General features: G+C 35.5%; 1 protein-coding gene across 1 annotated transcript in view; it reads right to left on the reverse strand.

Annotated features, from left to right (window-relative positions):
- Positions 1 to 5,457: 5,457 nt before the first annotated feature.
- LOC140167455 (probable nuclear hormone receptor HR3) overlaps positions 5,458 to 23,229 on the reverse strand; it is a 124,418-nt gene continuing 106,646 nt past the window's right edge. Inside the window, exon 7 of the mRNA XM_072190762.1 lies at positions 5,458 to 12,979. Coding sequence (XP_072046863.1) covers positions 12,720 to 12,979 — 260 coding nt within the window. The 3' untranslated portion in view covers positions 5,458 to 12,719. The remainder of the gene's footprint in view (positions 12,980 to 23,229) is intronic.

The following is a 23,229-nucleotide window of genomic DNA, read 5'->3' on the forward strand; positions in this document are numbered from 1 at the left end:
TTTTAAAAAAATTCTCACCAAACTCTTCATGAGGTATAACGTTATCACCTGAATAGCAGCAAAGTAGAAAACAACTTAATTTTACAGCAATGTACTCTTCCAGTTGAAATCCACACACCCCCTGTAGAAGATATGACCTTAATCTTCCACACAGTGTGAATTACAATGGCTTTAATGAATGAGTGATTCCATTTGAAATTCACACTCCCTGTTTGAGAGATTAAGGTCATGTCTTTCATAGGGTGCGTATGGATTTCACCTGGAATAGTCAATAAATATCAAAGAGATTAGACTGACAAGAGTTCAAAGTTCGCCCATCTGCGTGTCGCTTGTGAAGGGCAAAATAGTGCGGCTCCTGATTATTGCGCCATGCATGTACCTGCAAAATCTGGATTTATAGTGCATGCGTTGTGTGTAATACCTTGTGCCAATAGTCCATACTATAGTAGGAATTCCAATTGAATGAACGCAGCTTTCAATAGTGTGATTTTTTTGTGTACACTGCACGATGTACGCAGTGCATATACGCCAGTGCAATTGTGTGTGAGTAACGCGGATGTGAATCCAACCCGATGATGCCAATGCACTCGTGATTGGTTAACATTGTATCCAAGGTCGTTAGTTCGCGTTGTAGTTTGAAATACGCGATATAGGGCCTATGATCGCGGTTTGATCGAGTACAGCTGTTGAAATCTGCGTTCATTCAATTGGAATTCCTACTATGCGCAGACATTTGTAACACTCACAATTAAAGACACAAAGTATCATTCAATTTTAGTCTTTTGCAGAAAGTGGAATTACCACAGAGCATTACAAACACTGGACTTGGGAGTCTCATCTGTTTATGTACAAAAGTTTGTTTTGTGTATTCCTGTTTGTAACAGCTTTAACAATGGGCTATACCATCATGTCCATTCCACATTCTCCCTGTGACGGATTTAGCTAAACTCTTACACAGAGGGAGTATGGTTTCAAATAGATTAGGCAACTGGGTAATTTCAATTTGAAATACTCACTCCAGTCATGGGTGATACAGGTTAATATACAGGGAGTGTATTGGGTAATTTAACTCTAGCCTGTTCCATTTGAAAAACATACTGCCTCAAATGGAAGATTTTTTCCACAGGGGCACAAAATGCTGCTAATGCAGTGGGCACCTTTCATTTTGTGACAACCTGGTGAAATAGTGTTCACAGTATCTAGATAAATATTTATCATTGTGAAATTGTAAGAAATTGACATTACCTTTGTATATTCAGATCAGCACTAAATAGGTGGAAATTATTGGGCTTTTATTACTACACCTACAAAAGTTGACATTTTTGTGCAACAGTTGACATAATAAGTTTGTGTGTATAGGACAAAGCAAAAGAACACTACAGGCCATATATCCATTGTTTTCAATTTGATAGCTGCATTATCACCATGCAAGACCCACTTTAGGGAACATTGATATTAGTAATGAGGTCCGCCAATATGGGGATAATTACAGCATAGGTCATATGGAAAATCAGCCATTACCAGCCTCAATTTTGTTACATAATATCACAGATTTACACTCCACTGATGACAGATCAAAATCAACAAAAAAGTTGCATTTTCAAGTTATTTTAAGCTTATTGGAAACATTTCAGTTATGTAAATAAAAAATTGCTTTTGAAGTTTATCAGTCCTCTTGAACATTATTCCTGTATGAAATTGATGACGATAAAACAGAAAATAAACATAAAGTCTTACACGTCTCTTAAGATTTGTAATCCAGGGGATACCAAAAGAGTTTAGAACCAACGAGTACCAACTCACAATTGCTCCATTTGTAACACTATGGTAAATCCACCATATTGGCTTGTCACCCATGGAGGGCAAATAGTGTACATCAGGCATGTGCCCAAAATTGAATGATAATTTGTGTCTTTACACTTTGCGTTACAAAGTTTGCAAATGCAGCTCTTTGTGTGTGTTACACATACAACACAAACCACCACCTATTTGGAATCAAAGTTTGCCAGACACATAGCAAAATAATCTGAGGTACTCTATTTTGCGCTCCATGAGTGACACCGCATACATATCTGAGTTGGTACTCTTTAGCTCTACCTCTTTGGCAGATACCAAAAGATATCCTACCATTAGATTGTATCAATAAACATCAGACACTACAGAAATTATTACTTTGTATATACTGTAATAAAAACCTTTGTGCAAGTAATCTTATAGTTCAAAGGAAGTGAAATCAACATGTTGGTGCATGTGACACACATACTACATGTGATACCGTAGATGTGACACACATGTGCCATGCATGTGACACACATGCATACCAAATGTGCAGATTATATTACATGTAACATTGTGCATGTGACATACATACATGTGACCAACATGCATGCATTTCACATCTGACAAATGTATACCAATTCATGTCTCTAAGCGTCAGTTAAAACGCACTGCCTCAAACCTTAGCTATGGCTATGAATTGTGCCAGATATATGGAAACATTGTAAATGTGACTTACAAAACTATAACCAGGGTGGGGAAATATTCACTGGTTTAGGGGTGGTTTTAACATTTGATGAAAATATGTTTGGATTTTACTAGAGATTGGTTTAGGGTCTTGTACAAAAGAATCAGAGGTTAAAGGTCAATATATTCCCTTGCACAAAGGTTTTTATTTTCATATTTGGCAACTTTTAGGAATGGCAAGTTTTTTTTAATAGATTTCAGTTATTATTTCTTTTCATGACTATGGATTATTATTTCAAAATGGTAAGCTCACACAAAAACATAATGTGTTTAACATATCTAGAACATAATGTAGCAGCAATACTGTTGATCACAAGTCATAATTACTTGTGGGACATATACATACATGTTGTATGTAATTTACGAAATATTGGAATGAACAAACACTCTTTGATAATGATAATTGGTTAATCCTGTGAGTACTACCGTCTGATTGGTTATAATAAGACAATTATGATTTGTGAGCCAATCAGCATCATGGTAAGAACATTGAGCTGAAATATACAGAAGCTGTATTTTAATTGGTCACTCAGATGAAAGTATCAGATGAAAGTATCACATTCTAATATCTTGGCTACGGGACTGTCTCTAAAAATTATGATTTGGCGCTAGTTGATATTGCGATTTCTGATTGATATTTATCAGCAATCACTTTTCTGATCAAGCCAAGTTATGTTGACCCAACAAATGTCATACAAAACAATTGTTGTGACTACTTGGGATGATATGACCATTGGCAATACTGACATTCTTACAATGCCCCTGATTGGATAATTATATGATATAATCATCTGAGCAACCAATCAAAATTATCTATATATAATCATGAATACATCATATTGCATCATACCTACATCACTGAATGACCTTTGACCCACCTGGTTACCATGACACATGAGCCTTCAACATATTTTTTTCACATATAGCTTATTTAGTACTGTTTGCCGTCTACTGGCAAATGCCTATACATAATGGACTATTCCACTTGAAATCCATACACCCCCAGGCCTTAATCTCAAAGATCATGTCTTGGGGGTGTATGGATTTCAACTGGTTTAGCCCAATTTTGGTACATGATGAATAATTATTGCAATAATAAAACTTGAAGGTTGGAAGTTGCTTGTGTTAGAATCCTTCCACAGCTAGGCATGATTGATCCTCTTAACATATGAATGTAAAGAGGTAATCAATGATCCAAATAAGTTCAGTGATATGCCTAAACAGTGACTTTTTTCAAACTATGGTGACCAATATTACAAAAAAGGTGAAGTACATGTACATACCAAATATTAATATGGTAAACTATATACCAATTATGGAAATCTGCATGTAACTTCAACTTCATACCAAATTTGCAGTACTTGTATAATTACATGCCAAATATGGTAATCTGTATTCCCAATTCATGATTGATATTCCAATTTCATTAAATATTCAGTAATAAATTCACACTCTATGACTTCAAGGTTTGACTTCATCATTCTGAATGAATTAACACCTGAGCTGTTTATCAAAATTTTGTTCACTTGATTCAGGGTGGTCAAACCTACAATATAAAAATGTGTTTCACACTGATTAACACACACACTTTTTGACCACCCTCTATCATCTCAACATTCAGCACCTTCAACATTGTGTCCACACATAGTCACATAATTATACTCTTTGATTTAAAAGAAATGAGTCTTCCAGTTAAAGCCAAAATATACAATATTTGTCAAATTTTAATTTTGTCATTCTTTGAAAAATAAAATAATTCCCTACAAAACTTGCCTGAATATATTATAGTGTGTGTACCTTCCTCAAGTCAGTGACGTCAGTGCAAAATTCAGTGGTTGTAGTATTAAATTGCACATGTCAAATAAAAAAACTGGCGTACAGACACACACGTTTAAATGCGGTGTGCGAAACAACAATCTGCAAGTGCTGATGTCACCGACTCAAGAAAGGCAAATGGACTATAGATGTAAGTTGAAACATGTGTAATAACAAATATGCAACCAAAAAAATCAGGTTTGAAATAAACATAAAAATATTTTTAAAGATTGTATATTATGGCTTTAAAAACAAGCAGGGATTGCCCATTACACCATGTTTGGCTCTGTGAAGATACATGTATGGAAACTATCGTTAATTGCATATTAAAAGAGTTTAAGAAAGGAATTGAAGTCGCCCAGCCCATTTTCTTAGTTGCTATGCTTGTGGTTGCCTACACTGTTTATCACAATTCCTCTGCACTTTCTTGCTGATGTGTACTGCATTGATGAATACAGAAGATGGATCCTGATTTGGCTAATTGGATCACAATATCATGATATACCGGCACCTCATTTGTTGAACAAGCTGTGTAGCACCACATGACTCTGGCAGGATGTGGTTTCTTTTCACCCGATAAAAAGGTATGCATGAGTGCGAATGAACCTTACTGAAAATAACAGTAAAACAGCCCAAAAACCCTGGTGACTTTTCGCTCATTTTGTGAGAGCCACAGAATTAGAGGAGAACCGGGACTTGACCGCTATCTTGTTACAGACATGGAGCAAAAATTGGGGGTATTCGGTTTTCCTCTTAAAAATGGAATACGCATTATACATCAACCTTATTAACATCGTAAATTCAATCTTTCGCAAAATCACCAAATTGTTTACACAAATTAATGAAATATCAGTACAAAAATGAGGTAACATTTACTTCAAGCCTTATTTCATCATATATTGGGTTATTCAGTTATAATCCATAGACCCCCTGTCATAGACATGACCTTCATCTACCACACAGCGAGTGTGAATTTCAAATGGGGTTACCTGAATGGGTGATGCCATTTGAAACTACACTCCCCTGTGTGAGATTAAGAGCATGGCTTTCCTAGGGGGCGTGTGTATTTCAACAGGAATAGCCTGTTATCACCATACTATAACACACTATATACCCTCATCAAAACGTAAATCTAAATAATGTGATTTTATAAGTGAGAGTGAGGTATGCTTTAGTGAAAGAACTGATTATGTACAGATCATGAAATCACACATTTTCATTTATACCATGCAGTATAAAATTGACCAATAATAATGGGCTATTCCATTTAAAATCCACACTACCCCTGTGAAAGATTTTTGAAATATCTTCCATAGTGGTAGTAAATGAATTTCAAAAGGAAAGTACACACTATGCAGCTCTATTTGAATTGCATACACCCTCTAAGACAGAGTCAACCAGAATCTTCCACAGATGGAGGACAAGTTTCAATTAGATTTGGTTATGTGCTAATTCCATTTGAAATTTACTTCCACTATTAAAGGGATTTCCAAAATCTTCCACAGAGGGAGTGTAGACTTTAAGCAGAGTAACCCAATGCACAACCTTTACAAGAACGTCATCAAAAGTACGTAGGTAGCAAAATACTGCCCGAATAAATGGGGTTTGTATAAATAATTATTACGCGAGGTATGGAATTGACATTTTCAGCCCAAGAAAGACTATTCTCATTTTAAAGGCATAGCTCCTTAACCTCCAACTACCACCCACAGAGTTCATAACTTGACCCCAAGATCTGAGTATGAGTTTTTGTACCCAAAACATGTGACGGTCAATCTATTATGTACAAACATATTGGGGTAAAGAACTGTGTCTTCACATATGAGTTTGTTTGTCATCCTAAAGCCTCTGCTCTGACATATTTGTAGAATCAAATTTTAAAATCACTTGATATTGTGTATATAATTTTCTAAATTCAGCAAACTGCAAAAGACATTTTTAGGATTGTAGCTGGATTTGCTCCAACTAATTTTTCCAAATAACAAAAACATGAACAATGCAGGCAAATATGTAGGAACTATTTTGTGACAATCTTCTGATTAATACCTATGGGATGAAATCAAAACTCAACCAACGGTTCCATCTGGCTCAGTTCGGTTGTCATAGTTTAAAACAATAGCAACTAGACGGAACTGCCGGTTGAGTTTTGATTTCACCCCTATGTGTACTGAATTTCACCTTTGAAAAATGATTGTGATTCTCATGTGGTTTAATTACCACAAAAGAAATAGTTTCATACTTACATTAGACAATATTTAATACAAAAGTCATACATTTTTGGTTTAAATAAATGTAAGCTTAATTTTGCACAGACTATGCAATCATAATGGGCTATTCCAGATGAAATCCATACACCCCTTATGGAAGACATGACCTTAATCTCCGACACAGGGGGTGTAGATTTCAAATGGTATCACTCATTCAAGTAACCCCATTTGGGATTTCACACTCCCTGTTTAGAAGATTAAGGTCATGTCTTCCATATCGGGGGTGTATGGATTTTAACTGGAATAGCCCAATAGGGAAGTCCCCAAGTTCCATTTCCTAGATGTGCATATACTTGGAATGCTGCAATCACATACTAGCCCTGCTTTGGGATGTGTTGGCAGTTTGGCAACAACTCAAGCCCAACCCACTATGCAAACACTGGTGGTGTTCCTTTGTCTTGGAAAAAGCATTTTAACTCTTACATTACAAGCTTTAAACTTAACACCACACCATGCTCCTCATATCACCACCTACCGCATACAAGTACATAAAGCAAATTAATTCCCTAGAAAGTAAAAAGTGTTTCTAGACTATGCTACTTTCTTTTGTTACATTATCTGCTTACACTGCTAACAACTACAAACATTTATTTCAGCATACTGGTATTGAGACTACCATGCGGACAGTCAAGTCACACATTGAGTCTTAGGTTATCATTAATACATACACACACTATCTGGTAAAGAGATTAATATGAGAGTAGCGAGCAAAGCAGCATGGATTCTCAAAGCAGCAGATGATAGGGCATGAAGGTAGACTGCCCTCAAGCAATATTTCTCTATTATTTATTCATAGGGCATAGGGTAAAGGTAGGGAAATTTGAAAGCAGAATCTAAACATGTGATATTGTTACTGGTCTATGGACATGTGGCTATCAGATGACTTCCATGTGACTATCACATGATATGAATATGCAAAATTTACCTTTTTTTCTTTAATTTCTTTTTTTTTTAATTTTCGAAATCGGAAAATCTTGTTTCTCCAGATTTTTTAATTCTGACATAATACGCTGAACTGTCTGGTAAAAATGTGGACACTTGGCAGATGTGAATATGAACATGTTGTCCATCTGACAAGCACCCAATTGCCACACGACTATGACTATCACATGGTTATTATCACACTCTTGTGTCAAATATGTCCATATACTCATGTGACTATCACATGACCATCATGCAATTGTCATGTGACTATTAATTTTGTTCTCAGTGAAATATGAAGAATCATTTATAGACAAATATTTCTGAATATTTCAATATCTATTACTGAACCACATTGAGTAAATCATGATAAAATCACCTAAAATGGGGAACATTGGACACCACTCTTTTGATAAATCCAATTTCAGACCCAGTATCATGAAGTATTAGTGAAGCAGTAGCAGACTGTGCAAATAGTTGATGATGAAAGCTTGATGTGGCTGTGATTAGTAGAAGCATGGATGCAGTGTTAAGCTTATGCTAATTATCAAACTTAGTCTTATAAGCTGGTGATTGTGCCACCAATATGTAACATTCTTTTTAAGCAGCATTATGGTCATTATTATTGTTTACAACCATTTATTCTGTCAAAGAATTAGACGAGGTGTACGCTACATCCAGTGTGTAAATTTCGGCAAGAAAGCAACTCCACAGGACAGACTGCTTCTAAAATTAAACAGTCCTGCCTGAAAGTAACATGTTTATATTGATGTCTAACTTAGGTTTTGATCCATCAGTGCTTAAAATGTCAGTATGTATACACTCACTTAAATTTGAGCTGACCCCTTACACGGCCATCACAAAAGGAAGTTCTACCCGCAAAATGCACAAATTGTGAATGTGTACACTTTAATTACAGATTTTTGCAAATGCACTATAGTGCATTGCTAGAAAAGCGTGAACAACTTTGTTTGTGCATGTGTTTCCAGGAAGAACATCATTTTGTAGCAAGATAATGGAACTGAGTTAAAAGTCAACAACGAAGTAATCAAAATCAAACTACACTGTGTTTCACCTCAAGTTTGGAAGTGACATTTGTGCCTCTACCATGGTTGCACTGCAAATGTGTCAACATACTGCCTTTGTATGCATGTGTACACGCTCTGCGGGATTAAGCTGGTGCACACTATTCATGACCGGCAAAATATACACCTATGTGACTATCAAAACTGAGGTGAAACAACTTTTTCCTTGACACACAATTGATCTAATGATTGTCTTACAATTTGTGGTAAAATAAAGTTAGTGAAATGATACATACAGTTGTTTTGTAAATTCACAATAAATTACATCAGCCATACATTAATGTCAGAGTTGTCACAGTACAGAGTTGTATAGATACAGTTGAAGTTGTTGTATACAGATAAACACCGGTATTTTGATGGCACCTTTTATTATTATATTAATTTCCATCATTATATTTCCGCTATATTCTTGAAAAAAGAGGGCTGAAAAAGCAGACTATAACACAACAAGTTCAGGCAAGATGAAAAGGACTGCTCCATTTGAAATCCATACTCCCTCTGTAGAAGATTTTGGAATTCTAACCAAATTCAACCGTTTAGATTATTCTAGATCCAACCATTTTCATCCATAAAAAGTTGAAAAGATGTGAAAGCCTGATTTTGGACTTCCAAACAAAACCCTCTAGTTTTAGGCCAACTTGTGCAAATTGACCAATTTCAATAATTTTCAGCTGAAATCCAGCTGGATGGACCATTAAGTTCGAACTGAGATTGAGATGGCAGTAAAATCTTCCACAGAGGGTGTGTGAAATTTACATGGATTAGCCCAATGGCAAACTACTCAAGAATATTGCTGTTTATTTCTGAATGCAGACCATAAAATGAAAGAAACATATCCAAATTTGGAAGCGTTTAGGCGATCTGTGTCTCACCTTTGTAGAACGTCATTTCACATCTTAATTAGGCTGTGTAACAAGGCCTGTCAATCAAAATTATACCAAATATGGAAAGAGTCATTGCGCAATATGAACAAATTGTAATGACCCACTGTGTCATGAGTTTTGGCGAGATCCGGCCATGTTCATCTCAAATACATAATATTTTATATAACTTTATGATAAGACATTTAATAGCTCCTACATGTATATCTATTGCAGTTGTTTTTTTATATCAAGGCAAGAAGATTGATTTCAAATTAAATTATGGCAAGATAAAGAAATAAATTTACTGCTCAGGATTGTTATTTCATCATATCATTGTACTACATACAGATGAATCGCAGATATCTATAAACAGGTCCTTTACTATAATGCCTATAGAGAGCGATGTTACCAACTTTGGATGGATGATGAATGTGTGATGCACATATGATGCACAGGAAGAAAAACACCTGTGCCATTTTGGTTTTAATCCATTTACAAAGACACTCACAAATTCAGCCTCTTATCCAATTCAAACTGTTTGATACTGTAAAACAAATAATTTCTATGGCAACACGTTGTCAAGTAATAAAGCAAGCTAAAAGTCTGCATTGATATAATAATAAACATGTCTCTTTTGGACATGCATCCTCATGGACTTACTTTAGTTGTGAAAGTAAATGTTTTACAGTATTGCTAGAAATAAACATTAAATTTAACAATGTTGATAACTCATCAATGCAGCGAGCAGAATCTGGGTCAAAAATCAAGTTACCTCCACACACGGAATAAAGCAATTCCTATCGTTGTAACTTCCGGGGTAACTTGATCGTTGATCAAGATTCTTCTTTCTGCCTCATCAATATGCAATACTAAAGTATTGATATGTAGTCAATACATCAAAATATTTGATACCTTCCATTTCCTTGCGTTTATTTGGAGCTAAACATGTATAGCTCACAAATAATTACTTAACCCCATGAGAACTACGGCCTATTGGTCAAAAAGAAGTTTTCATTATCAATTGGACCAATCAGCAACATTGTTAAATAGTTTCACTATGCAAAACAAATTGGGGTGAATTATTTGCAAAGCTCAATTTTGATTGGAAATTAAAATGAAGATATCATGTAATTGACCAATCAGAGGCAATGTTAGATCGGCAGGTAGTGCTCAGGGGTTAAGAGGTACTATTATCTATTCCAGCTCCAATAACACTTCAATAATTTCCCTGGACCTTTGATGTATTTGCATTTTACTTTGACAAATCAATGGGCTATTCCAGTTGAAATCCACACTACCCCTGTTAAAGATTTTGGAAATATATTCCACATCGGGAGTATGTTTTTTAAATGTAATTGGTCCAAGTTAATCATTCTGAAACCAATACTCCCCCTGCATTATGTTATGGCTTTACCTATATATTCCACAACTGGAGTGAGTATTTCAAATGGAAGGTACCTAATTGTCTATTCTATTTGAAACTCTTACCCCCACTGTGGAAGACTTAAGCTATATCTTCCAGAGGTAGTGTGCATTATAAATGGAATAGCCCAATATTACCATACATAGAATTGCTTGTTGATATTTAACATAATCATTCACCAACTCATACATTAGAACTACAAAAATATCTACTACTAATAAAATTTGTTTAAAAGAGTTGTAAAATAAAGCCTAAAGCAGCAGCAGCAAGAATTAAGCAGCATTGGCAAGATAAAAGAGGGAAAATTTCAGGATAAATTGGCAGCAAAAGCGTGGTTATTTCAAGATTCAATTTCAAGATTAATCTTGTGCAGCAACATATACTATATGGTATGGCTTTCAAGCCATAATGTCTCGCCTCTAAGAAATATTACTTCAATATATTGTTTTATTGCTTTAAACTACAGATTATTTCACATTGATTACTGAACATTCATTATTTTGGTAGCCTGTAATGACTAGAGATTCATTAACCATGAGAACTACCTGCCGATTGACCAAAAAGAAGTTTTCATTATCAATTGGCCCAATCAGCAACATTGTTAGAATAATTTCACCACACAAAAAAATTGGGGTGAATTATTTGCAAAGCTCCATTTTGATTGGTGATTAAAGTGAAACTATCATGTAATTGCATGACCAATCAGAGGCAATGTTAGATTGGCAGGTAGTGCTCAGGGGGTTAATGTGACTCAACAGACTCGGATACATCTATTCTTTTCCCATTCTATCGGTCCTACATCTGGGCTATTTCTAGGATATTTTGGTCCTCACTTGACACTAAATGACCTTTGACTTGGACATTATATGACCTAAGCCATATTGCCTAGAGAAAAACTCATCTTTTGTTGGTAACTTGGCACTGGATGACCTTTGACCTTGCATTGCAACTGGATAATTATTGCATCAAAGAAATAGCATCAACTTTGATTTTACAGAATGAAAACAAGAAATGGCGCAGACAAAACGCCATCTATCTGTACGACTACAGGTATAAAAATAACATTTGGAGTCTCTTACCTAACTAGGTCAGGCGAGACAAACATATATTTGTAACATAACATAAAAAACAATATATCAGCCATGATATATATATATATACTAACTAACATGGCAAAGTAAAATAATGTACAAGGTGGCTGCAATGCTTGTACATCTACAGCATTCACAATGCAGTCAAGCGCGTATACAACTAGTGCGCTGTGCTTATGATATTAAATTACACTACTTTACTTCTAAAACTATGTCAAATTGACTATATGTACATGCATTTCCTTAAAACATACTGAGCTCTGCTTGCATTACAAAGTCCTACTTTGCCCTGACACAGTCAGGAGATACGCAAACTTTATATAATGCCCGTTTTGTGCGCAAAACGCCCTCGTCTCGCTCTCTCTCCCCGTCTGCACTCAAATTATTCACTTAACATATCAACTATTTATATTGTTATTTTTTTAAACATTTAAAATCCCTGCCGTAAGTATTTTTAAAATATTTCTATAACATCATCAACTTCTTCGTCAACCAACACATACAATACATGCACTCACACACACCAAATTGAAGCCAATGGTTAAATTAGTCATTTAATTTTTTGGCTTTTTATAATATGATTTACCGCCTCTTTCGTTTGTTACTTCGGACATATCATATAGTGTCACTATTTTCTACACACATGGTGTAAAAATGTCTCCTTTGTCCAACAGCCTCATTGTGATACACAAATGAGGGCGCCCTTGTGACCAATGAGGGCGCTGTGTCTATCACATGATAGTTATATCCATCATTTCTGCGTACAAGGCAGGAAGACTTTGGCATAAGTCTGGCCATCGCGTGCTGCATCCCATCACGTAATCACGATGCATTGCACCGATACGTCTCAAGATCTGTACTTTCCCGAACAGCGTGCTAATGAGTGGTACCGCACTGGGCTGGTGGTTACCTTCTATCTGTACACGCAGTGCATCTAGGAGTTGATTCTGAAGCTCACCGACTGCAGTTGGATTACTCAAACCGGGAACATATGAAAGAGAAAAAAAAAATAATAGAACAAAATTGTAAGTTACTATTCGCATGAGAACAAAATGGAATCATACAATAATGTAATTGGCAGGGTCCATTGTGAAATTCTCCTTCGGAAGGTCAAAAGGTTATGAGCACTGTACATTTTACACAACTTTTTCCAGCTTTTAGAATAAAATTGTGAGAAAGCAGTGGTCTTGGAAATTGTAAGACCCACAAAAAGTAAAGTTTTATAGTGAAATGGATCCCTGTTTCCAAAGTAAGAAGGTAGTATCTGTAATTCACATTATAGGTAAATCTTGTAAGCCTTTGTGTTTGGCCCTCTGATGTCGTCACACCAGTGTATGACATCGTTAATGCCCATTTTAGTGCATTGAAATACACAGTAATCATGTTTGCTATAAAAACAATGTAAACATTGGCTACATTGTCAGGTGCCCAGGGTCAGGTGATGACATCAGGATTCCAATGGTGGAGATGCCACTCAGTTCCACTCAAAAAACCAGAAACTGGTGAGAAAAACCTGAAAAAGCATGTGAATGCAGGCCAAAATGCCCAAAAATGGGCTGGAAATAAATAAAAACATGGGAATTTGGACTCACAAAAAACCTGAATTCAGGCTAAAACTTCAGGCTAAAGTTGCATCTCTGCAATTGCAAAGGTTTATGGGATTTCCAGGCTCCATTGAGTCCTGTGGACATGCACTCGGGAATCACAATTCTCAAGCACCCCAATCCTCAAGAATTCTATGACCATCAGAACAGGACTACAGTACTATGGCTCAAGTGTACAGAATGGTGTCCTTGTATAATAGCTGGTTGGTAGGCACACATGTAGAATAGCCTTCACCCTGACATTAAATGAGACCAAGGATAACAATTAACTACTATTTATTGCATTCTCTTTCAGAAGGTCAGAAGTTCATGACTGTTCAATAACACCAATTGATGAAATTCTTATCAAGGTTATTGTTACTGGTTATTAATGTTCATTAAATTTTGAGTAAACATCCAACTGATGTGACCAAATCTACTCCTCCGTAGCTAAAATTTTAATAATGTGGAAATGTTAGATTTTCATTAAATTGTAAACCCTACGATATCGATGGATCAATCCAACAAATCCGACAACACAAAAAAGAGACTGCAAGCACCAGCATCCAACATGATCCGATTGCACATTGATCCAAACAGACATACAAACTATTACATTGGCTGGGCAATGTTCACACTCGTGCTTGTCCTCCTCCGCACCTGAGGGGTGGGTGGTTCAAAACCACAGTGGAGAAAACAACTTTTCTCTTCATCTTCTTTCTTCATTCCTTCTTTCCTTCCCCTTACACAAAAGGCAACAAAGCAGTTCAAAGAACAATCTAACAGATCGATAAACCCTTTGAGTGTAATGTTTTGTCCTCTTCTTGAGAATGCATTTTATAAAATTTTCAACCCTATGGGTCCCACAATGTTGGCTAGTTATAATTCATGGTTACGAAAAACCTAAAAGTAAAAACCTCACACAAATTTCCTGCTATATTCTATTTCTCTTGAGATTTTGCTTCACTAGCATTTGGCTATTCAAGATGAAATACATACACTCACTATATTAGACACAATCTTAATCTTCTACACAGGAGTGTGAATTTCAAATGGGGTTACCTAAATGGGAGACTCCATTTGAAATCTATACCCACTGTGTGGGAGATCAAAGTCATGTCTTTGTCTTTCATGGGGGTGTATGGATTTCAACTGGAATTACCCATTAGAGTAATATAAAGTCATTAGGGAAACCAATTTGAATTCTAATTATCAGAAAAGCTGAAGCGTTGATTTCAATTTTTAATTAATATAAAAGCTGGTAGAAGTGTGACCGTGTCTATTTATGTGAATATATCAAGCTAAATTCTGCTGTTTTTTGAAGGTACTTAATTTACACATGGTAATATTACATCAATTGCAATGATCAAGCTTTTTCCCCAGATCCCCCTCCCCTCTCCCTGTTTTATGGTATATAGGTATAATTATGTGCTCAGATTTTGGGATGCATTTTCAGCAATTTTGGTATATTAATGCCAATATTTGATCTGTTTCAGCTGAAACAAAACATGCGGGATATTTTTTACATTAACGCAATAATGCATTGGCTATTTAGGGCCTATAGAGGGGGTATACCATGATCCCCTACACCCTACATGTGTATGTCATACAAGGTAAAGGTAAAGAGGCAAATCTGTGTTCACAGGCCAAAGTGCCCATTTCTCTTTCAAAGCGATTGAAATGTTGATGCGGGGGCGGGGAGGGGGATCGCTACACCTCCTCCATATAGCGAGTCTGTTACCTTTCCAGCATTAAATAAAGCTGGTATGCCCATTTGTACACCTGGGTGGGGATATTCAATAGGGGTGAAAAATCTTGCCTAAGTACCATGGAACTCGACAGGTCCTCGAGCTACCTCACAATTATAAGTTGAAGTCTTAGACCGGTGCGCCACCCTATGTCATTAAAAGCTAGTATACAGTATAAACCCCACAATGTCACATCCTACCTGCAAACAACCCCACAATGTCAGTTTTAAACCTACTTGCAAAATTCCCACAATGTTTACATACAAAAATTCCCGTAATGTAGCGAATACGAGTAGAGGTGCGTATGAATTACATTTTGGCAATTCTTTCATCAAAAGATTTCTATAAAAATTATGTATATTGATGGGCTGTATCCTTTTCTTTTGTATAGGTATTGAGAAAGTCAGATTTCAGAGTGTATAACCACATCTGAAGGACAAATGCAATGTACTCACAACATCCAGAGTGTACATATCTGATCCTGGAGTGGTTACAAAATCATCAATACCATCACTAGAATCCTATATATCAATCTCACTCCCAGTGCCACAGTTTCTTAACCCCAATATGCATACACACTAATAGACTGACCTTAAAATGAATAAGGTACCAAAACTCATTCTCACAAACAGAATGTCACTGTATCAGATTACACTGATCAATACATGTTATTGAGCTTAGCCATAGAGAGTAGGCATTTTTGGAATCCTATTGGATTTCTTCGATCACCAATTGATCCGTCAACCTTCGGTATTTGAAAACATCATTCTCAAGAGTAAACACTTCAGACCCCTCTCAAAATATGTCTGTTTATAGCTCTTTGTTAATTTAAGTTGCCATGGTTTTCATTAAATCTCTTCCTGAATTTCACCTTGAAAATGATGCAACCTATCTGTCAAAGTTCATTAATCCCCACTGAACGTTTGATATGTACGGTGTCCAAATATGAACCATGCCAAAAGAAGGAGGCTATCTTCTTGATTTTGGCTTATTCAAATCTTAAGGAGGTTTGCCAGGAAGAACAAAAAACAAAATGGTTCCAAAATTTAGTTCTGCAGACTTGCCAACCTATACCGAAGTCAGAAAGAGGGACATTGAGGCCAAAACCTTGTACATGTACACAAACCAGGTAGCAACAAATTCAAAGACTTGAGGTGTGCAGTACTTTCAGAATTCAGGGAAGGTTTTGCATGTCTAAATTTATCACTTTATAGACTAAAGAGAATGCTATAGCAAAATTTTTAAGTGAAATTTGCATAATTTTCTGCTGTTCTTACATTTAAATTTGCCATCACTGAAATTTTCAGAAAGCAGGACTGTCCCTCTTTTTCACTTTGGAAAACCCCAAATGAGGGACAGTCCCTCAAAATGAGGGACAGTTGGCAGGTCTGGTTCTGGCCAATACAAATATTTTCAAATTTTCTTTTAACTAGCTTTCAAATTTTAACCATTGAAATATGAATCTGAATAGAGTTGTACAGAAGAATGGAAATACAACAAAATTGTTCTATAAATATAAGAAAAGCTCAATATTGTTGCATAATAGATATTCATCTTTACATACAATACAATACATTAAAAACTCAGTTGTCTGCTGTTACCATGGTTACCTGTTCGCTTTATAAAATTATTTTTGCACCAAATTTAATTTTGTATGTTGAAACCTTCTCATAGTTAGTGAAAATAACAAGTTTTGAAATAACTTCCTTTTTAATATTTTTAACCACAATTTTAGTCTTACACTGCCATTCCTATATTTTCCTATTATCTGATTTTGCTCAGATTAAAATTTGTCTTAAAAATATATCCTTTTGACATTTTTGTTCTCTGTCAGCGTTTTCTTATTATTTTCCCTCATATTTTGACAAGAATTGTTTGTTATTGTCGTTGACGGGAAGACGTAAACCACGATGTGTCCTTGAGTGATTCAGCACGCAATTAAACATTCAGCGTTCTTTACTACTCACAACTGCTTGGCAATTTCTTACACTTGGTGTTTCACACTAGACTTAATATCTTAAGGGTTAATATAATCTTTTAAGGCAGGTGTTCCCACTGACCTATTGTGGTTGGCTCTTGAACAGCTCCAAAATGTACATTAAATAAAGCAAAATCACAGAGCAAAACAAGGTGCATATTTTGGTCCTCACACACACATGTGTGGCACATGTTAGGCCCTCCATGACCCGCTATAGAAAAATTATTAAATTTGTGTACATCTTGGAACATTTAACTATGCTTGTTACTCTGCGACTAAATCATGCTAATACACAAGCGTACAACGCTACTCTTCGCGTCCATGTTAGCGAGGTTATCTGCGCACAACAGCTTACTACGCACAGCCACGCAAAGAGTATGTTCCACGATGTACACGAATTAAATAATTTTTCTATAGCATATATAATTGAGAACCCCAACATACCCTGTTTTTAGGCATTTCTTGACTACTTGCACTGACTGAACTTACATGAAGTATTAACACCATACTTAAAAGGTTTACATTCCCAAGGATCATATCATAATTTCAGCATAAAATTTTGTAATTGTAATCAGGGCATTAGCCAGGATTTGAAAGTAGGGCTTCCAACCCAGTCTGGGATTCTGGAAGAGCGCCACCAACGGCCAAAATCCGGCTATTCACCAAACCAGGAAGTAAACAAGCTTAAACAAAATGTCGTCCATCGAAGGTCGTACTTGCGAAAACACACCAACAGAAAAATGGTACATTTGTTGCATCAGAAAATGCCAGAGTATAACCCTTAAGATGTTTTGTCCATGTGAACATGGCTTTAGTACTACCATGAAAATCTACTGAATATTTTATTTCCACGTTAAATTTACTTCTCTCATCTTCTTTTTTTTTAATACTTCTCCCAGTAGATCAGATTATTTTAACTTCTCTCTCTCTCTCTCCCTCCGTTATCTATTTTAGGACCATCCAAGATTACAGCCCCACAAGCATAATCCATTCATTTACACTAGGATCCACAACATGCTCATCTATCAGGGCACAGTTCTTTAACCCCAATACATTTGTACATTCATTGAATGACCTTTGAAAATGTTTGGTACAAAAACTCATACTCTGCAACTTGAGGTCAAATTTTGCACTATGATTGTTTAATTGGGGTTATTGAACTATGCCACTGGGATGAGGCCATTGTGGTCCATAGTGTTACACCCCCTAATACTGTTATATAAGTGGTAACCTTTGTTTATGTAATTTTTTACGCTTTGCCAATGTGAACTACACCTTGCTTGCTATTAAATGTGCGTTTTCAGTTTTCTTACATGGACCTACAGGTATCAGAGAATGTATTCGCACATTTTTATTTTCATGGTAACTGTTAAGCGCAAAATGCATAAAAATTAAAGTTCTGCGAAATGTAGTAGATTACAATAAGCATTTTACACTGTTATATCAATTTTGTACAAATGTCTTATATTCCAAGTTTTAAATTTATATTTAATTTTAATATCTTTTAAACAATTAAATTTTAATATTCATGAATATGATTACACAAGTAAGTACAAATGTTAGCTACATCCTACATGCACTATTGTAGATAGAAAGCATTTTAGAAAATAAAGAACGCCACAATTCAATCACAAAATCAAATGCAAAATAAAATGATGATGATGATGATGATGATGCACAGAGCAGTATCATTATGCCCAGTCTTAGTTCTGCAGTTCAAGAAACATATTCCATTTTTTTTAAATGATGGAGATAAGCATAACCAGAGGGTGGCAGGGGGACTGACTGCCTCCATCAAAAAAAATAGTTTTGGAAAATAATTATTTTGGCTGGAATTGGGATAGAAATGGTGAACATTTGTTTTATCTGTGATTTTATGCGGCTATATTTTGTTGTTTTCATATGTGCATACTGTTATTGCAAATAGTTTGCTTCAACTGAGAACAATTTCTCATTTTTACATGGAAAATTTAATTCCAATATTTCACAAATTCAGCAACTCTTTCAATTGATTCCTTTCCATGCATATTTTTCTTCCAAAGCAAATGCCTTGCTTTCTATTCTCAAAATATTGGTAGCACTGATGTTTTTCACATTTTACATCAAATTAAATACAGATTGATATGAATGTTGAAAATTTAATTAAAAAATGTATATGTGATGTGATCAAGCAAAATCAGTCGGAAGTCGGAAATATTGATTTTGAGATACAGCCAAACAAGGGAAGTACTTCCTTTTGTCTAATATTGTTTTGGAAACTCTGTAACTGCTCACATCTTTTTAACTGGTTGTCCAAATTCAGTAGGGTTTTCTTCAAAATGTAGCTTTGCAAATGCCATTTACAATCCTATAAGAAACTGAAAATTGAATATGTCCGACTTCAGACTGATTTTGCTTGATCACACCACATATATTCATTGCTTAAATTTGGTAGTTCTTACAATTTATTTAATTTTGAAGGGGAGAAAATGAAATCAATGTAGAAAATAAATGTTTACTGACAAAAGGGAGAAGAGGTATTTTTTGCCAAATTTATGATTCCTGCAGTACAAATTTGTAATTTGGCTATTTTAATGTTTCATGTTTTCTATTACAATTAGGTCCACACACTAAATATATAATTTCATGTATTTTTAATTTTACACAAGTTTGGAAGAATGCGATGAAACTTGTGAAATTATGTTGCACAAAAATTGATACTCTTGTTATTCAATTACACTTTATTATTAGAAGCCATGAGTAGAAATGATTGACAAAAATAGTAAGAGAGAAGCAGGCAAGGAAGAGGAAGCATGAGAAGAGTGAAATAAGAGGAAAAGGAGGAGAAGGGATGGAGAATGAGAATGAGAAAAATAGACACACGGAAAAGGAAAGGTGAGAGAGATGGAAACAGAGAGAGATGGGATGGAGTGATAGAGGAAGAGATGGACAGAGAGACACTAGGATCCACAATATGCTCATCTATCAGGGCACATTTCTTTAACCCCAATACAGTTGCACATTCACTGAATGACCTTTGCAAATTTGGGTACACAAACTCATACTCTGCAACTTGAGGTCAAATTCTGCTGATTGTTTAATTGAGGTTATTGAACTATGGCATTAGCATGAGGATATTGTGGTCCATAGTGAGAGAGAGATGGAGAAAGCAATAATAAATACACAACTGGTTTATTCTTCCCTGGTTTATTTCATCTTTCCTGTCGCTTTTTATATAACATCCCACCACGTTACGTTATAATCCGTTTGATCTGCGGTTGCTCAGTTACCGACTCTACGTACGAAATCAAATTTGATTTAAGGAGGGAACGTTTGATGCTTCACGCATAGCTAATGCGAGGAGTGAGCGAACGAGTCGTCAGGGTGAGTGGCTAAGAGGATAATGACCTAGCTAGTATCGCATACGCACTTTTTTACGCATGCACGGTATTATTCCAGCGTGGCTTCCTCAGTGGTTTGTAAAATTAATAGGTGGATTTGCAGTGAATGTTTTTGTTACCTATTCATAACATTACATGTACCCACAGCCATGTTCATTTAGTGGTTTAACCCCATGGGTACTATTGCATTTCTTACATTGCCCCTGATTGGTGAATTAAGTAATTTAATCAACTGAAATAACCAATCAAAATAGAGCTTTTAGATCTCTTAGCAATTTTAAGCTTAATCCCCATAAGCTCTACTGACTATTCTTACCATATTTCTGCTTGGCTCAATACATGATATATATAGCTCTTTTTATAACCAATTACAATAGTTCTTACAGGCCAGGCCATTAATAGTCCTGGGCTAAGTGCCTAGAGTTAAAGATTCAATCATTATTACCATCAGGTTGGGAAAATTTTTTGTTCTCTAAAGCTGATATTAATGTAAAAGTGTGTTGTGGATTTTGTAATATATGCTTCACATCACTTCGCCTCACTTGAAATAAAACAGCCAAAAGTGTTTCAAAGAAGTACAGATAGGGGATGTGCCATTCCCTTATATTAATGCTCCACAAGCTAGACATAGCCTTCAACATTAAAAGTCAATTTTCTCAAAATATCAAGACCTATCTTAAGAACCACTGAACCAATACTAGACTTGTTTGTACTCTTTTGGATGCATTTTTAATGCTGATTCCACATATAGTCATAAGAATTTACAATTCTGAAATTTTTAATTTGAACAGAAATGAAACTAATAATACTACTACTATACTACTACTAATAATAACAATAATAATAATGATAATAATAATAATAATAATAATAGTACTTGATATATAATGATATATAAATCAAATCAAATCTAATCTAATTTAATTAATAGAAATATAATTACTAGAAATTAAATTAATAGAAATAAAGTTTAACACAGTGCAACAAGTTAAACTCAATTTACCTGCTAAGAAATGGGCCAATCCATCATTATTGTTTACGGGTCAGATGTCAATCATTGTCATGCAGATAAATTTGTATTGTTTGGCTGCCGGGAACCAATGGGAACAACGAGGCGTGATTAGGTAGTGATTTATTCACTGTTGGTTTTGTATTGGACACTTGAAAATCTTCCCACCCACGCGCCCTGTGTGGACATGTGAGAAGGAAGTAAAATATAATTATGTGTGACAGTAATGAGATAATGACCTGTATAAATACAGATATATTTTATCTACTACATGGTAGTGTGTATAGCTAATTAAAGCATTTAACTGTCTGTAAAAAAAAAAAAAAAATCAAGAATTATGGTCCCTGTAGATAAGGAGGGAGGAATAAAGAGTTGGCGCCGATCATTAAAATTACATGTGACTTGCAATTAATTTCCCTTTCTCAGATCTTCAAAGATACAATGTACACTGTTTAATTAGATCATGTGTTCAATATGTTGCCACATAAAATTTATATAATTGTTCTGTATCAACCTTTTTTATTTTGATAGTTCAAGAGGGAAAGTAAGTCGTCAAAACTATATATATGTACAGGAATTGACAATCGTATTGTTACATACAGGCACAGGTGTCATCAAAAACAGTAAAGTAGTCTTATAAGGTCAAAGACTTCACACAGTAAGCAAAAGAAAATAATGCTGGGTTTTGAATTATCTTTTCTGTATTTATTTATTATGATATATGTATATGTCATAGAATGCTAACATTAAGACTTGATCCTTTGTAACTTCAGGTAGACCACCTGTTGAAGAGTCTCAGGAATTCCACTTGGGAGCGTGGGATCTGTATGCACCAGTACCGTAATTTATTGTTGAGTTTCCAGCCATGATATTTGATGAATGTTCCACGGGTTCGGGGTCAAACGCTCAGAATTTAGCCTCGGGTGGCGGCCACCCGAGTGCAAGTTTGGATCACATTTGGTTTAGCCATGATATTTGATTTAATGATCCACGGGTTCGGGGTCAAACGCTCAGAATTTAGCCTCGGTGGCGGCCACCAGAGTGCAAGTTTGGATCACATTTGATTTTGCTAAACGAGATTTTCTGCGCCTTTGGTCGTTGTTTCGCTAGAGTCTTGGGTTGGGTAAAATCGATTAGAGAATCTCCTATTATATATTTGGCTAAATACGACTGAGAATTTGTTTGTTTGTTTGTTTGTTTATTTGTTGTAGGTACTGGTGCGGGTCTTAAACAAAAGTCAATAAATGGTTGTCGTGTCTGATTGCCAACATGCATGCAAATTTTGCGTCCGAGTGTTTTTCAATTTCTCTGTCTTAGGGTAATTAAATGAAATTAAAATAGACCCTAAATACCATCATAATATTTTTTCATGTACTTTGTTATGGGTCTTGCAAAGCAAACAAAACAACCTAAATAATTTTTTGAAACTTGAAAATTAGACAACTCCCAAGTCCATCAAATTAAACATTATCGTGCACCAAGTTCATCTTACCCAGCCTGGTGGTGTGTGGTAAATCTACCATGATCAAGTAAATGGGATTTC

Source organism: Amphiura filiformis, chromosome 13 (genome assembly GCF_039555335.1).
Source record: "Amphiura filiformis chromosome 13, Afil_fr2py, whole genome shotgun sequence".
Taxonomy (NCBI): Eukaryota; Metazoa; Echinodermata; class Ophiuroidea; order Amphilepidida; family Amphiuridae; genus Amphiura; species Amphiura filiformis.